This window comes from Oncorhynchus gorbuscha, linkage group LG07, assembly GCF_021184085.1.
Source record: "Oncorhynchus gorbuscha isolate QuinsamMale2020 ecotype Even-year linkage group LG07, OgorEven_v1.0, whole genome shotgun sequence".
In the NCBI taxonomy this organism is placed as follows: Eukaryota; Metazoa; Chordata; class Actinopteri; order Salmoniformes; family Salmonidae; genus Oncorhynchus; species Oncorhynchus gorbuscha.
The window spans coordinates 58329614-58347293 of NC_060179.1; the positions used below are offsets into that span (position 1 = coordinate 58329614).

The 17680-nt window shown below is 44.4% G+C and overlaps 1 protein-coding gene across 1 annotated transcript in view; it reads right to left on the minus strand.

Moving 5' to 3' along the window:
• uts2r2 (urotensin-2 receptor 2) overlaps nucleotides 1-17680 on the minus strand; it is a 40102-nt gene that overhangs the window by 17080 nt on the left and 5342 nt on the right. Inside the window, exons 6-8 of the mRNA XM_046356907.1 lie at nucleotides 16691-16747; nucleotides 12871-13024; nucleotides 8374-8497 (exon numbers count right to left, since the gene is read on the minus strand). Of these exons, the coding sequence (XP_046212863.1) occupies nucleotides 8374-8497; nucleotides 12871-13024; nucleotides 16691-16747 (335 nt within the window). The remainder of the gene's footprint in view (nucleotides 1-8373; nucleotides 8498-12870; nucleotides 13025-16690; nucleotides 16748-17680) is intronic.

Below are 17680 nucleotides of genomic sequence, written 5' to 3' on the forward strand. Positions count from 1 at the left end.
TGAGGTGGGTGAAAATGGGTGGGCTATTTACCAATAGATTATGTACAGCTGCAGCGATCGATTAGCTGCTCAGATAGCTGATGTTTGAAGTTGAGGGAGATAAAAGTCTCCAACTTCAGCGATTTTTGCAATTCGTTCCAGTCACAGGCAGCAGAGTACTGGAACGAAAGGCGGCCGAATGAGGTGTTGGCTTTAGGGATGATCAATGAGATACACCTGCTGGAGCGCGTGCTACAGATGGGTGTTGCCATCGTGACCAGTGAGCTGAGATAAGGCGGAGCTTTGCCTAGCATGGCCTTGTAGATGACCTGGAGCCAGTGGGTCTGGCGACGAATATGTAGCAAGGGCCAGCCGACTAGAGCATACAAGTCACAGTGGTGGGTAGTATAAGGTGCTTTAGTGACAAAACGGATGGCACTGTGATAAACTGCATCCAGTTTGCTGAGAAGAATGTTGGAAGCAAATTTGTAGATGACATCGCCGAAGTCGAGGATCGGTAGGATAGTCAGTTTTACTAGGGTAAGCTTGGCAGCGTGAGTGAAGGAGGCTTTGTTGCGGAATAGAAAGCCGACTCTTGATTTGATTTTCGATTGGAGATGTTTGATATGGGTCTGGAAGGAGAGTTTGCAGTCTAGCCAGACACCTAGGTACTTATAGGTGTCCACATATTCAAGGTCGGAACCATCCAGTGTGGTGATGCTAGTCGGGCAAGCGGGTGCAGGCAGCGATCGGTTGAAAAGCATGCATTTGGTTTTACTAGCGTTTAAGAGCAGTTGGAGGCCACGGAAGGAGTGTTGTATGGCATTGAAGCTCGATTGGAGGTTAGATAGCATAGTGTCCAATGACGGGCCGAAAGTGTACAGAATGGTGTCGTCTGCGTAGAGGTGGATCAGGGAATCGCCCGCAGCAAGAGCAACATCATTGATATACACAGAGAAAAGAGTCGGCCCGAGAATTGTACCCTGTGGCACCCCCATAGAGACTGCCAGAGGACCGGACAACATGCCCTCCGATTTGACACACTGAACTCTGTCTGCAAAGTAATTGGTGAACCAGACAAGGCAGTCATCCGAAAAACCGAGGCTACTGAGTCTGCCGATAAGAATATGGTGATTGACAGAGTCGAAAGCCTTGGCAAGGTCGATGAAGACGGCTGCACAGTACTGTCTTTTATCGATGGCGGTTATGATGTCGTTTAGTACCTTGAGTGTGGCTGAGGTGCACCCGTGCCCGGCTCGGAAACCAGATTGCATAGCGGAGAAGGTACGGTGGGATTCGAGATGGTCAGTGACCTGTTTGTTGACTTGGCTTTCGAAGACCTTAGATAGGCAGGGCAGAATGGATATAGGTCTGTAACAGTTTGGGTCCAGGGTGTCTCCCCCTTTGAAGAGGGGGATGACTGCGGCAGCTTTCCAATCCTTGGGGATCTCAGACGATATGAAAGAGAGGTTGAACAGGCTGGTAATAGGGGTTGCGACAATGGCGGCGGATAGTTTCAGAAATAGAGGGTCCAGATTGGCAAGCCCAGCTGATTTATACAGGTCCAGGTTTTGCAGCTCTTTCAGAACATCTGCTATCTGGATTTGGGTAAAGGAGAACCTGGAGAGGCTTGGGTGAGGAGCTGCGGGGGGGCCGGAGCTTTTGGCCGAGGTAGGAGTAGCCAGGCGGAAGGCATGGCCAGCCGTTGAGAAATGCTTGTTGAAGTTTTCGATAATCATGGATTTGTCGGTGGTGACCGTGTTCCCTAGCCTCAGTGCAGTGGACAGCTGGGAGGTGGTGCTCTTGTTCTCTATGGACTTCACAGTGTCCCAGAACTTTTTGGAGTTGGAGCTACAGGATGCAAACTTCTGCCTGAAGAAGCTGGCCTTAGCTTTCCTGACTGACTGCGTGTATTGGTTCCTGACTTCCCTGAACAGTTGCATATCGCGGGAACTGTTCGATGCTATTGCAGTCCGCCACAGGATGTTTTTGTGCTGGTCGAGGGCAGTCACGTCTGGAGTGAACCAAGGGCTGTATCTGTTCTTAGTTCTGCATTTTTTTTGAACGGAGCATGCTTATCTAATATGGTGAGGAAGTTACTCTTAAAGAATAACCAGGCATCCTCAACTGACGGGATGAGGTCAATGTCCTTCCAGGATACCCGGGCCAGGTCGATTAGAAAGGCCTGCTCACAGAAGTGTTTTAGGGAGCATTTGACAGTGATGAGGGGTGGTTGTTTGACTGCGGCACCGTAGTGGATACAGGCAATGAGGCAGTGGTCGCTGAGATCCTGGTTGAAGACAGCGGAGGTGTATTTGGAGGGCCAGTTGGTCAGGATGACGTCTTATGAGGGTGCCCTTGCTTACAGAGTTAGGGTTGTACCTGGTGGGTTCCTTGATGATTTGTGTGAGATTGAGGGCATCTAGCTTAGATTGTAGGACTGCCGGGGTGTTAAGCATATCCCAGTTTAGGTCACCTAACAGAACAAACTCAGAAGCTAGATGGGGGGCAATCAATTCACAAATGGTGTCCAGGGCACAGCTGGGAGCTGAGGGGGGTCGGTAGCAGGCGGCAACAGTGAGAGACTTATTTCTGGAGAGAGTAATTTTCAGAATTAGTAGTTCGAACTGTTTGGGTATGGACCTGGAAAGTATGACATTACTTTGCAGGCTATCTCTGCAGTAGACTGCGACTCCTCCCCCTTTGGCAGTTCTATCTTGACGGAAGATTTTATAGTTGGGTATGGAAATCTCTGAATTTTTGGTGGCCTTCCTGAGCCAGGATTCAGACGGCAAGGACATCAGGGTTAGCAGAGTGTGCTAAAGCAGTGAGTAAAACAAACTTAGGGAGGAGGCTTCTAATGTTGACATGCATGAAACCAAGGCTTTTTCGATCGCAGAAGTCAACAAATGAGGGTGCCTGGGGACATGCAGGGCCTGGGTTTACCTCCACATCACCCGCGGAACAGAGAAGGAGTAGTATGAGGGTGCGGCTAAGGGCTATCAAAACTGGTCGACTAGAGCGTTGGGAACAGAGAATAAGAGGAGCAGATTTCTGGGCATGGTAGAATATATTCAGGGCATAATGCACAGACAGGGGTATGGTGGGGTGCGGGTACGGCGGAGGTAAGCCCAGGCACTGGGTGATGATGAGAGAGGTTTTATCTCTGGACATGCTGGTTGTAAATGGGTGAGGTCACCGCATATGTGGGAGGTGGGACAAAGGAGGTATCAGGGGTATGAGGAATAGGACTAGGGGCTCCATTGTGAACTAAAACAATGATAACTAACCTGAGCAACAGTATACAAGGCATATTGACATTTGAGAGAGACATACAGCGAGGCATACAGTAAACACAGGTGTTGAATTGGGAAAGCTAGCTAAAACAGTGGGTGATACAACAGCTAATCAGCTAGCATAACAACAGCAGGTGAGATGGCATTGACTAGGCAACTCGGCCGACAGATAAAACAAACAAGCAGAATGGAGTACCGTGATTAATGGACAGTCCAGCGTGCATCAGCTATGTGGCCAAGTGATCAGAGTCCAGGGGCAGCGGTGGATGGGGCAGGGGGGCTGGGCTGGCGAGTGTTATCCAGGTTAAGAAAATTAACAATGACTAAATAGCTTGTAGCTAGCTAGCTGGTTAGCTTCTGATGGTTCTTGAGTGTGTTCTAAAAATAAAGATAATAGCGATTCCGTATCACATTGGGTGAGGCAGGTTTCCGGAAGGTATAAACCAATTTTCTTTTAAATCGGGAAGAGATAGAGTACATATGTGGCACTGCGTTTTTGGGACGCGGCGATGCAGACGGTTAGCAGGCCTGTGCTAACAAGCTAACATATTAGCAGGCCGGGGTAAACAAGGTAGTAGTTAGCGGACCTGGGCTAAACAAGCTAGCAGTTAGCATGCCGAACTAACAAGCAAGGAGATAGCGAGTTAGCCTTTGGAGGACTTTGAGATGGGGTGAGTCTGTTTATTCCTCTTCATGCAGTGACATCGATAGACCGGTCGTAGTCAAGATATTGTAGCCCAGGAGTATGCTAGGAGCTCTGGCCGGGCTAGCTTCAAGCTACGTGGGTGGAAACGCTAGCCAGGAGTAATCAACCAGGGTTGCTGTTTAGCTCGATAGCTAGTTAAGAAGATCCAGCAGAAGAATGTTCCGTTTGTGGTGGGAATCCGGGGGTAAGTTTTTTTTTTTTTTTTTTTTTTTAAATAGGTCCGTTATGCTCTGGTTAGCGTCGCGTTGTTCGAACTGGCGAGAGCTTTCCGAGCTAAAGGTTAGTTGATGACCGGTTAGCTGAAGACCGCTAGCATAGCTGGTAGTTGGCTGGCTAGCTTCAGTTGATGGGGTCCGGTTCCGAAGTAAATATAACTACTTTAGGAAAAGTAGCTACATTGGCGGGTTGCAGAAGAGTATTTGGAAGCTTAGGTTTAGCAAAATGTTTTTAAAGATATGCGAAGAAAAAAATATCTAAAACGAAAAAGAGACGATATTTACAGAGAGACGATACGAGAGGACAACTTACTGCTACGCCATCTTGGAACATGTAAACGATATCATAATCGCAATCGACCTGGCCAAGGCTTTCGACTCTGTCAATCACTGCATTCTTATCGGCAGACTCAACATCCTTGGTTTCTCAAATGACTGCCTCGCCTGGTTCACCAACTACTTCTCAGATAGAGTTCAGTGTGTCAAATCGAAGGGCCTGTTGTCCAGACCTCTGGCAGTCTTTATGGGGGTGCCACAGTGTTCAATTCTCAGGCCAACTCTTTTCTCTGTCTACATCAATGATGTCGCTCTTGCGGCTGGTGATTCTCTGATCCACCTCTACGCAGACGACACCATTCTGTATACTTCTGGCCCTTCTTTTAACATTGTGTTAACTAACCTCCAGATGAGCTTCAATGCCATACAATTCTTCCTTGGCCTCGAACTGCTCTTAAATGCAAGTAAAACTAAATGCATGCTCTTCAACCGATCGCTGCCCGCCCGCCTAGCAACACTACTCTGGACAGTTCTGACTTAGAATATGTGGACAACTACAAATGCCTAGATGTCTGGTTAGACTGTAAACTCTCCTGTAGGTGATCAGGCTGCTGTGTCGTGCCTGGCCGTGCAGTCCTGAGTGAACAGGGAGTACAGGAGGGGGCTGAGCACGCACCCCTGAGGGGCCCATGTGTTGAGGATCAGCGTCGAGGATGTGTTGTTACCTATTCTTTCCACCTGGGGGAGGAGCGTCAGGAAGTCCAGGATCCAGTCTGGTTAGACTGTAAACTCTCCTTCCAGACTCACATTAAGCATATCTAGAATCGGCTTCCTATTTCACAACAAAGCATCCTTCACTCATGCTGCCAAACATACCCTCGTAAAACTGACTATCCTACCGATCCGTGACTTCGGCGATGTCATTTACAAAATAGCATCCAAAACTCTACTCAGCAAATTGGATGCAGTCTATCACAGTGCCATCCATTTCGTCACCAAAGCCCCATATACTACCCACCACTGCGACCTGTATGCTCTCGTTGGCTGGCCCTCGCTTCATATTCGTCGACAAACCCACTGACTCCAGGTCATCTATAAGTCCTTGCTAGGTAAAGCCCCGCCTTAGCTCACTGGTCACCATAGCAGCACCCACCCGTAGCATGCGCTCCAGAAGGTAAAGTATATTTCACTGGTCATCCCCATAGCCAATTTCCCCTTTGGCCGCCTTTCCTTCCAGTTCTCTGCTGCCAATGACTGGAATGAATTGGTAGAAAAAATAATAATAATAAAAATGTTAAAAATCACTGAAGCTGGAGACTCATATCTCCCCCTTAAGCATCAGCTATCAGAGCCACCTACAAATCATTGTACCTGTACATAGCCCATCTGTAAATAGCCCATCCAACTACCGCATCCCCATATTGTTATTTATTTATTGATATATATATTTTTTTTATATACACAAACACATAATTTATTTGTATTTGTTTCGCTCTTTTGCCCCCCAGTATCTCTACTTGCACATCATCTTCTGCACATCTATCACTCCAGTGTTAATTTGTGAAATTGTAATTATTTTGCCACTACAGCCCAATTATTGCCTTACCTCCCTAATCTTACCTCATTTGCACACACTGTATATAGTCTTTTCTATTGTGTTATTGACTGTATGTTTGTTTATTTCTTGTGATTGTTTATTCCATGTGTAACTGTGTTGTTGTTTGTGTCACACTGCTTTGCTTTATCTTGGCCTGGTGGCAGTTGTAAATGAGAACTTGTTCTCAACTGGCTTACCTGGTTAAATAAAGGTGAAATAAAATTAAAACGTATTAATTAATGCATTTGAGACAATCAGTTGTGTGACAAGGTAGGGGTGGTATACAGAAGATGGTATTTTACCAAATAGGGCTGTGTCCATATTATGGCAAAACAGCTTAAATGGCAAAGAGAAATGACAGTCCATCATTACTTTGAGACATGAAGGTCAGTCAATCCGGAACATTTCAAGAACTTTGAAAGTTTCAAGTGCAGTCGCAAAAAACATCAAGCGTTATGATGACACTGGCTCTCAGGAGGACCGTCACAGGAAAGGAAGACCCAGACTTACCTCTGCTGCAGAGGATAAGTTCATTAGAGTTACTGACCTCAGAAATTGCAGCCCAAATAAAAGTAACATACACATCAACATCAACTGCTCAGAGGTGACTGTGTGAAATCAGACCTTCATGGTTGAATTGCTTCCAATGAACCACTACTAAAGGACACCAACTATATAGACTTTCTTGGGTCAAGACACATGAGCAACGGACATTAGACCGTTGGAAATCTGTCCTTTGGTCTGATAAGTCCATGTCTTCGAGAGACCCCGAGTAGGTGAAAGGATGATCTACGAATGTGTGGTTCCCACCGTGAAGCATGGAGGAGGAGGTGTGATGGTGCTTTGCTGGTGACACCGTCAGTGATGTATTTAGAATTCAAGGTACACTTAACCAGCATGGCTAGCACAGCATTCTGCAATGATACGCCATCCCATCTGGTTTGCACTTAGTGGGACTATCATTTTTCAACAGGACAACACACCTCCAGGCTGTGTAAGGGCTATTTGAACAAAAGGAGAGTGATGGAGTGCTACATCAGATGACCTGGCCTCCACAATCACCCGACATCAACTCAATTGAGATGGTTTGGGAAGAGTTGGACTGCAGAGTGAAGGAAAAGCAGCCAACAAGTGCTCAGCAAGTGGGAACTCCTTCAAGAGTGTTGAAGAAGCTGGTTGAGAGAATGCCAACAGTGTGCAAAGCGGTCGTCAAGGCTACTTTGAAGAATCTAAAATATATTTAAATTTGTTTAACACTTTTTTGGTTACTATGTGATTCCATGTGTTATTTCATAGTTTTGATGTCTTCACTATTATTCTATAATGTAAAAATTGTAAAAATAAAGAAAAAACATTGAATGAGTAGGCATGTCCAAACATTTGACAGGTACTGTATATTCCCTATTTTAAAAATAAAGGGCTTCGGTCGTGTGCCGAGAAGATTCACAGCAGTCCCTCTTCAAAAGCCTTCACGGTCTTTCCTTATTTTTTTCTTCCCCATTCTTTCTCTCAGCAGTCACATACAGTCATACGTGTCATTTGCATATCTTCGGTCATGTGTATTCTGAAGGTCTGTCAGATGAAACACTGAACTCACTGTCATGAGACCACAGAACTCAATTCCATGAGACGAGAAAGAAAAATACATAGTAGGAAGAAAGAGAGAAGGCCACAAAATAGATAGTTTCAGAAACTACAAGAGGCGGATAAATCCATAGCCAGAGAGCCAGAACAGAGAAAAAGTGAGAAAGGGTGAGAGGCCAGAGTCTCATGTGGAGAGGACTGAATATGGACGTCATACACGTCCACTCAACCAGTGGTGTCAAACACAAGGCACAGAGAGATAATATGTAATCCCACCACGTTTCTCTTGAAACTAAACAGTTTACACATAATCACCATACTTTACAATCATCTATAAATAAATGCAGACTATTAATTACCAAGAGGATAAGAGTGAGAGTTAACATGATCAACAGTGTTACCTAATACAGCGACTGACAACAGCATTAGCCGAGGCCCCCCAAGGACGATCACGGCTAATCCTGCAGCATTTACGGCCTTACTTCCACACAGTCACCCATTTACAGGGGATTAGAGCTCATTTAGACTACACATAAACACTACTTTAACCAGAAAGAGAGTGGACACTTAAAAAGCACTGCTAAACGCAGATTACAATGTACAGCCAAAAGCGATAGTGATAATGTTATAAATAATAATAAAGGGATAGTTGAAATGAATAGCATTTACAAAGAGTTTTCCACTAGATTTGGAACCGTTTTACATTGGATGGAGACGTACCTGCTCGTGGTTCCACAGTGCGGTTGCCATTGGAGTCCATGAAGATGAACCTGCCTCCGGTGAAGTCTGTTCCGTAGTCAGAAAGGTAGAGCAGAGAGGTGTAGTCAAAGGATCCGTAGGTTACCTGTTATGTTGGTAAACACACAACAGGTTTTTAAATCTCTGCAGACAAAGTATACACTCACTTGTTGGCAGTAATACCGAGTGGGATTCTTTTTTTGGTTCATACCTATATGCCTTACATTTTCTCAGCACCAGATGACAATTTGGGAAGTTTTGTCTTATTCAAGTATTTTCATCAAACAACATGTCCCGAAAAGGAATAATGCCAGCAAGGGAGATTTAAGGAGCTAAAAATCAATACAATCTAATTGGGTGATGTTTGATTAGATTATATGAAAGATTAACTGTTGCTAGTTGTCAAGTCTAAAATAGTGCTTGTTTAGCCAAGGGGTTTGATGAATAAATAAAAAAAATCATAATCAATAATAAATATATATATATATCCTTTATGTATTAACTAGGTAAGTCAGTTAAGAACAAATTCTTATTTACAATGACGGCCTACCAGGGAACAGTGGGTTAACTGCCTTGTTCAGGGGCAGAATGACTGATTTTTACCTTGCCAGCTCGGGGATTCGATGCAGCAATCTTTTGGTTACTGTCCCAACGCTCTAACCACTAGGCTAACTGCTGCCCCGAAACACAAATAAAACATCTAAAAACCATCTAAATCAAACCAAATTACATCAGGGACATAACTCAAATGTTCTTCTTCAATTTGGGAACATACTCCCACAATAGTGTTTCAGTCCTCACTGGGTGAGCATGGCCATGGCAAGGTTATTTTGCACTGTTTTACATAGCAGTTTTTCCCCTTATATGCATTTAACAGTGGCACACTAGTGCTGCAAAACAATATATAAAAAATATAAAACTTTATTTGGATAGTTCATCTGTAGATGGTCATACTATCAACAAACCAGCTGTTGATAAGCAACTGCTTGCTAAGGTTACGGTTAGGTTTAGAATATGGGTTAGGCTAAGGGTTAGGGTTAAGTTAAGGGTTAGGATAAGGGATAAGGGGCTAGCAGAAATGTTACTGGTAGTCTGTAGAGCATCTACAGATGGACTACCCAAATAAAGTTACCAAAGAATCCTAGGGGAAACTGTATTAGTTTCCCACGTCTTGATGCCAGACATTGTGCCGATTCGTCCTGGGCGGTACAGAGAACAGACACGTTGCAGCTGTGTATGAAACCATCTTAGCAGTATGATTGATGGGGTGGAAACCAACCCCAGACACTTAAAACAATTTACATTTAAATGAGGGCCTGGTTGGGCCAATTAATCCTGGTGGAGGGGGAAGGGGCAGGGTGGAGAGGACAGATGGGGGAGAGAGCTAGTGTTTTTGGATGACATTTTCCCAGCTGTCGAGGAACCGAGAGACAGAGGATAAGGTGACATTAATTTATATTGCGGAAGACTCAGAGGAGATATGATGAGCTTTTGGGGCACTGTAAAATAAATCATGATCAGAGATACCCAGAATATCTCATACACGCACAGGAACAGGGCGAACACACACACACACACACACACACACACACACACACACACACACACGATGGAGCATCAGCAAATGAGCAATGCTCAAAGATACGAGAACACACACATCTTAGCGAACAGATAAGATTCCGACATATCCTTTGGGACCTTTGTCTGTAGTGTTCAATGTGTACAAACATCTCTTACAGTCCTATCAATTGAATAACCCAATGAATTCCAAAAAGTCTGCTTTGCCGAGGTCCACAGTCGAGGCATTACAGGAAGACGGAATGGGAGGAATCATACTCTGGTATGAAATAATCACTTCATTCTATTGCCCTGCTGGCTAAACAATAATGAGATATATTCATGTGTGATCAAAGCTGCATTCAATCTCACAGAAAATACGCAACTTTCAATTAACCATTAACTTTCCCTCAAGACTATTTCAAATCACTTTTATGGAGAGAAAAAAATAAAGTTTTACTTGCCCCAAAGTACATACAATAGGTTTTCCTGTTCCATACTGTACTTTTTATGGAGTCATTGATGTATAACTACTGTACAAAAGTTTCATACTTGAATATGAAATCTGCTTCATAAATATTAAAGGGGATATTTAAACACAGATGGGAGGAAGTGTTTACAAGAAGCTTTACACAATTCTGACTACAGTCAGAGGGTCTGCTGTACTGTGAAACAGGAGAAGGGTATATTCATTGCATTTGGTAAGCTAGGAGGCTTCAAAACATCTTGACTACACCACTAAAGTGAGGTAAGACCTTTAAAAACAGGTCAACATTCACAAGGCCGCAGGGCCAGACGGATTACCAGGACGTGTACTCCGAGCGTGCGCTGACCAACTGGCAAGTGTCTTCACTGACATTTTCAACCTCTCCCTGTCTGAGTCTAACCAACATGTTTCATGCAGACCACCATAGTCCCTATGCCCAAGAACACTAAGGTAACCTGTCTAAATGACTACCATGAAATGCTTTGAAAGGATGGTCATGGTTCACATCAACACCATTATCCCAGAAACCCTAGACCCACTCCAACTTGCATACCGCCCTAACAGATCCACCAATGATGCACTCTATTGCACTCCACACTGACCTTTCCCACCCGGACAAAAGGAACACCTATGTGAGAATGATATTATTTGACTACAGCTCAGCATTCAACACCATAGTACCCTCAAAGCTCATCACTAAGCTAAGGACCCTGGGACTAAACACCTCCCTCTTCAACTGGATCCTGGACTTCCTGACGGGCAGCCCCCAGGTGGAAAGGGTAGGTAACAACAAATCCGCCACGCTGATCCTCAACACAGGGGCCCCTCAGGGGTGCGTGCTCAGCCCCCTCCTGTACTCCCTGTTCACTCATGACTGCACGGCCAGGCACGACACCATCATTAAGTTTGCCGATGACAACAGTGGTAGGCCTGATCACCGACAATGACAGCCGATAGGGAGGTCAGAAACCTGGCCGTGTGATGCAAGGACAAGGGTAGTGAGAGGGTAGTACGTATGGCCCAGTAAATCACTGGGGCTAAGCTTCCTTCCATCCAGGACCTCTATACCAGGCGGTGTAAGAGGAAGGCCCTAAAAATTGTCAAAGACTCCAGCCACCCTAGTCATAGACTTTTCTCTCTGCTACCCCATGACAAGCGGTATCGGAGTCAGTCTAGGTCCAAGAGGCTTCTAAACAGCTTCTAACCCCAAGCCATAAGACTCCTGAAGATCTAATCAAATGGCTACCCAGACTATTTGCATTTGCCACCCCCCTCCTAACCGGTGCCCCAGCACATTGATTCTGTCCCTGTACCCCCTGTATATAGTCTCGCTATTGTTATTTTACTGTTACTCTTTAATTACTTGTTACTTATTTCTTAAATGCATTATTGGTAAAGGGCTTGTAAGTAAGCATTTCACTGTAAGGTCTACACCTGTTGTACCTGTTGTATTTGGCGCATGTGACATAACATTTGATTTAATTTAAAGGTCAGGTCTCAGTGCCCCTGTAAAATGTATCACACAGGATAATGCAGAAAGAGGCAAAGTTTAAACGTTTGTGTGTGTATACTCTGTGTATATGTGTATATTTAAGGGATAATCAACGAGAGGCTATGCGTTCTATAGAAAAAAGTTAACGAGGTGAAAGGTATGTTCCGCGACGCGCTAGTGCAGTGGAACTGACCTTCCACCTAGTTGCATTATTTTCCAGCGAACGAATTGAGCCCCGAGTTGATTATCCCTTTTATGTTATGGCTATAATTTAACAGATTTGCCACTAGAAATGTGTTCATTTGCTGGTAGAAATGTGGTCAACATCCACTGAAGTAGCTAGGAAGTTTACTAGATAGATACAGTAGTTGCCGTGGTAACCACACAAACAGACTTGCTAGTTTAGCTAACCAAACCATCAGTCCTAGCTTGCTATTATGACAATTGAATTCAACAATACCAATACTGTTTTCAATTTGACTGTTGCTTTCAAAAGCAGCTGAAAACACAACATGTAAAAATGAACTATAGCCATTGAATTCAACCGTGCAAATATACCATGCGTTATAGGGAAATAATGCACGCTCTAGAATGCCCTTCAAGCCAATCAGAAAGCAGTATTCAACACCATAGCATAAAACATATGACACCTTTCTTGATGTAATATTAGAAACTGGGTGGTTCGAGCCCTGAATGCTGACTGGCTGAAAGCCGTGGTATTTCAGACAGTATACCACGGGCATGACAAAACATGTATTTTTACTGCTCTAATTACGTTGGTAACCAGTTTATAATAGCAATAAGGCAGCTTGGGGGGGTTGTGGTATATTGCTAATATACCACGGGTAAGGACTGTTTCCAGGCACTCCACGTTGTGTCGTACGTCAGGGGCCTTATTGCTTAATTATATTATGACACCTTATCTTTTATAAAATAATCTTACCTTGTCTATGTGAGGGTGCCAGTACTCATCATGCTGTGTCTTGGCCAGTGTGCTGTTGATGCGTGAGAAGAAGGTGGGCTTGGTGAGGTACAGAAGAGATGGGTCCAGGTCAAATGTCTCCGCGATCACTGCCTGAATACGAGCACGCACTTCCCTGGAGGGTGGAAGTAATCAATCAACCAATTAAACAATTCATCAATCACTCCATTATTCATGAATGAAAATTGAGTCACAGAGGGCATCTTACAAATGTGCTCAACAGTAACTTGGGCCTGTAAATATGATTCACACAGAGAGAGAGAGACGCCAAGTGAAAATCTTTTTCAACATTATCATATATATATATATAACAAGTGATAGGATTATTACACCAACATATTAACAAGATCTTCAAAATATAGTGTGCTATAAACGCAACACCAATTAATTAACAACATTATTAGATCATATTTCCTATGTTACCATTATGAGTTGTTAAATAGCCTAAGTTAATTATGTATTCAGGCAGCCATGGACTGCAAATGGAATCGGAAGCTTAGGATTGTGCAATTATGTATAGGTAGGTTCAACCCTTATTATAATTGAAATTAAAGTCAAAGTGCCTTAAAAACACAACATCTAGCCTACCGATTGCAAGGTGCAAACTGTTTCCAAAACATTGGAATCTGGTCCAGTCAATCAACGCGATGACCTTTACCACGTTTGCACCATTATCATTATGCACACTTGCTGCTCCTCATTCAGGATTTGCACTAGTTACCAGTCACAATTGAACATATCGTAAACAATTAATGGTCGTCATTTAAAGTAAGGGTTAGGTATAAAGTAAGGAGTTAAGTTTAGGGTTAAGTTTAAAAATCACATTTTAAAGAAGATAAATTGTAGAAATATGTGGGGTTTATGACTTCGTGTCTGTGGTAACTAGTGATGACCCTAGTTTCATCAGACCAGAGAATCCGGTGGCGCCGTTATGATGGTTATGTGCATAATGGTAGTACCGGCAGTACGGTACCGGTAGTACCGTCTCCTGATAACAGAGGCAGGCTCCGTCTGTGGCCTTGTACGTGGGCCAAAGCTCATCCCTGCTGCCTGCTCCAAAGTGGGCTGGTAGTGGGTCGGAGCCCTTTTTGTCTTCTCTGATGAGCACTGGACACGTGAGCCAGAGATATGCGAGTCTGACATTATGCGCCTGAAAAGGGCCGATACACCTCTGGACAGAGAGCAACCTGAGAGATCATATGTTTGTCATGGAAAAGGGTCTCCTTTGTGGAATAGGGTCTCCTCCAACAGGAGCGTGGGGAATAGAGGTAAAACTGCACAGAGTCTGTTCCCCTATCCGCTCCCCCGCGTTGTGTCAAACACGGCGTCGCAACTGGGTCAGCTGGCGGCGCAGGGGTAGCTGGGACAGCAGGAGTGTTGGTTGGAGCCTGGCGCCGGGCTCGGTAATGGACTGTAGACCCTGGTCTCTGAGATGAGGATGACAAGATGGCCGTCAATGCTGTAAGGCTGACGTCGCCAAGGGCAGATGTTTGGCCAGTTGCTTCCTCCCCTCCACCGATTTCCCAATGCGCTCCATCGCCTCCACCACAGCAGCTCCGAAAAGAGCCTTCTTGGAGATTGGTGCGGTGAGCAACTCGTTCCGCTCTAGCTCCTTCATGGCAGTGAGAGAGAGCCACAGGTGCCGGTGAGCCACAGGTGCCGCCCAGCACATATTGCAGAGACTTGAGTCAAATGAAGGACAGCGCCAGAAATCCAAGCCACTTAATCCACCTTCCCCGTGAGAGCATCCGTCCCCGTCAATGACTTAGACAGCAACGCTGCAAGGAGTGCCACATTGCTGGTCCTTTGGACTCGGTAGTGTGGGTTTTTATTATAGGGTCAGGAGCCCAGAACAAGATTAACATGGTGTCATTGAGCTTAGGAATCTCCATTGAGAGTGTCTGTTGGAGAGCGGACACTCTTGTGAATGGCAGGAACAATTACAAAAGGGCGTGTGGCGAAGCTATGACGTGTCCATCTCCATAAAAGATATACCTCCTCTCTTCAGAATGCGCTCAGCCATCTCCCGTCAATTCTTGCCCATTCCTTTTTACATTGTGTTAATCGTTTGCCCTTTGGTGGTTTCTTTTGTATGAATTCCACATTACATAGATCCCCAGTAGGCCTAGTAAATGTACCGTTAATCCCTTGTCATTTGGTTACGTAGCTTTCTGTTAATACATGTATTAATTACAGTCATTTTACCATTCTCGGAGTGGAAGAGTTGTTTGCGGAGTTCACTACCTGCTGAAATTGTGAGAAACAAGTTTTGTTTTGTTTCGTAACCATTACGAGTTGTCGATCTCTTCATTGTATTTTCTTTGGAGTGCTCCGCGAGCAATGAGCATGTGTCTGGTTTCTCGGTCTTGAAAACGTTGAGGGAACGCGTAGGCCTGAGCATGCATGGAAGTAGGCCTACCTACTGTGGCCCAAGTCCACAACTAATACACTGAGCTTCTGAGTCATCATTTCTTCCACTCGCACATTGTAAACGAAGTCTGTTTTTTTAACATCCACCGCAAACGATAGTTCCTCAGTATTTGAAAAATCTTTCCAACACTCCCGGCCTCGATAATCACCAAGCCTCTGTGTGAAATAACAAAATATCATGATCTGATGGTCCCATATATCCGGTGGAACGGTCATAAAAATAAAAAAAACAGCCGTCTGTCCCGAGCTCACTGACACGGAACACTGAGGGCCCGAACTCCCATCGTACTCATGACGAACTCCCATCGTACTCATGAAGAACTCCCATCGTACTCATGACGAACTCCCATCGTACTCATGACGGCGTAGGGTGACTTGACATACTAAGACGGTTTCATCAACTTCTTTTCTTCTATGGCTCTACAGCATCAGGTCGCACTAAAAATAACTGAGAGGCTGACTGAAGTGAAGTAGCCTCAATATACACAGAGTATATAAAACATTAAGAACACCTGCTCTTTCATGACAGACTGACCAGGTGAATCCAGGGGAATGCTAGGATCCCTTATTGGCGTCACTTGTTAAATTCACTTCAAAATCAGTGTAGATGAGAGGTTAAAGAAGGATTTTTAAGCCTCGAGACAATTGAGGCATGGATTGTGTGTACGTGCCATTCAGAGAGTGAATGGGCAAGACAAAAGATGTTATTGTCTTTGAATGGGGTCTGGTAGTAGGTGCCAGGCTCACTGGTTTGTGTCAAGAACTGCAACGCTGCTGGGCTGTTCACACAACAATTTCCTGTGTGTATCAAGAATGGTACACCACCCAAAGGACATCCAACTAGCTTGAAAACTGTGGGAAGAATTGGAGTCAACATGGGCCAGCATCCCTGTGGAACGCTTTCGACACCTTTCAGAATCCATTGGGAATGCAACTCAGTATTAGGAAGGTGTTCCTAATGTTTGCCCTACTCAGTGTATAGGGGCACAGGTACTCTCATAGTCTGAAGGTGTGTGCATAATTACATTTTCTCAGGTGATGCTGCCTTGGCAGCACGGTAAACCAATAGGGGCGGAACTCTACAATATAGAACTGTGCGCTCTAAGCAGGGACGGTTGTGATTGGCCAGTATATGCATGCCATGCAGAGTGTGATTGGTCAGCTTCCTCTGTGCATGTAGAGAATGACTGAACGGCGTCTAGCGCATCTCATTGGAAGCGGTACCATAGTGTAGTTTGTTGTATTAATGGAGTGTTAATGAAAGGAGAATATAGATATTGCACATGTCAATTTAGATCCGAAATTGACGAATCATGCAGCCCTAAAAACACGCACACAAGCACACAACTACCTGTAGAGTCGGAAGTCCTCTTCAGAGAATACATCTGTTATCTGCTCCCCAAAGTACCTGTCAGCCACACAGGCATAGAGAGCAGAACAGAACCGGGCCATTAGCATACATTACGGTCCAGCAACACACAGACAGCACAGTACACTGCACAATTACCCAAGAGGCCATGACAGAGCAGCTTTCCAAAGAGGGCAGGATAAAGAAGCAGGCGGATTGCAGGAGATGCCACAGTTTCAGAAGACTGATGGAGCGAGTGAGTGAGATTAATGGTTCAGTTAGTAGTGAATGGGCTCTCTCTGTTCGGTTGGTTTTACACTCAACCAAACTAGGACAAAACTGACACTGAAGTAATTACATTGGTAGACCTTCACATTTATTTAGCATTGTATCAAAATACCTTTATAGATGGTACATGGATCTGGTAAAGAGCTCAATGGAACTCAACCCAAAAATGTAAATGCCATGGAAACAGGTGGGAGAAAGACACCGTGGGGGAATGATACCGAATCTCCTCATTGCCCCCCAGCAAAACATTTGGGCTACTGTTTATGTGTATTTCACACTATGTTGAGGTAAAACAAGGTACAAGGCTTGTATGGATGTCAACCCCAACACATGTTCATGTCATCGTCACCAATCAGCTGCATTGCAGTTAAAAAAACACTTTGACAACCTCCACTCATTTCTGTACTCTAGCTATGCTACCAGCTTATAAGAAACGGGAGTTAGCATTTATCAGTCACTTCTTCGAAACCTGAAAAGTAACCACTTCTAAATGTTATGGAGCGAAAATAGCCAAATACTGTATATCCAAATTGGACTTTAGTGATCACATTGTGGGCCTGTTATAATACATCAATCACTACAGATTTTTACAAAGATCTACTTTGTTCAATTAGATGATTTGATTTGAATTGATTTGATTTGATCACATTGTGGGCCTGTTATTCATCAATATCAGATTTTTACATTGATCTACTTTGTTTTAGA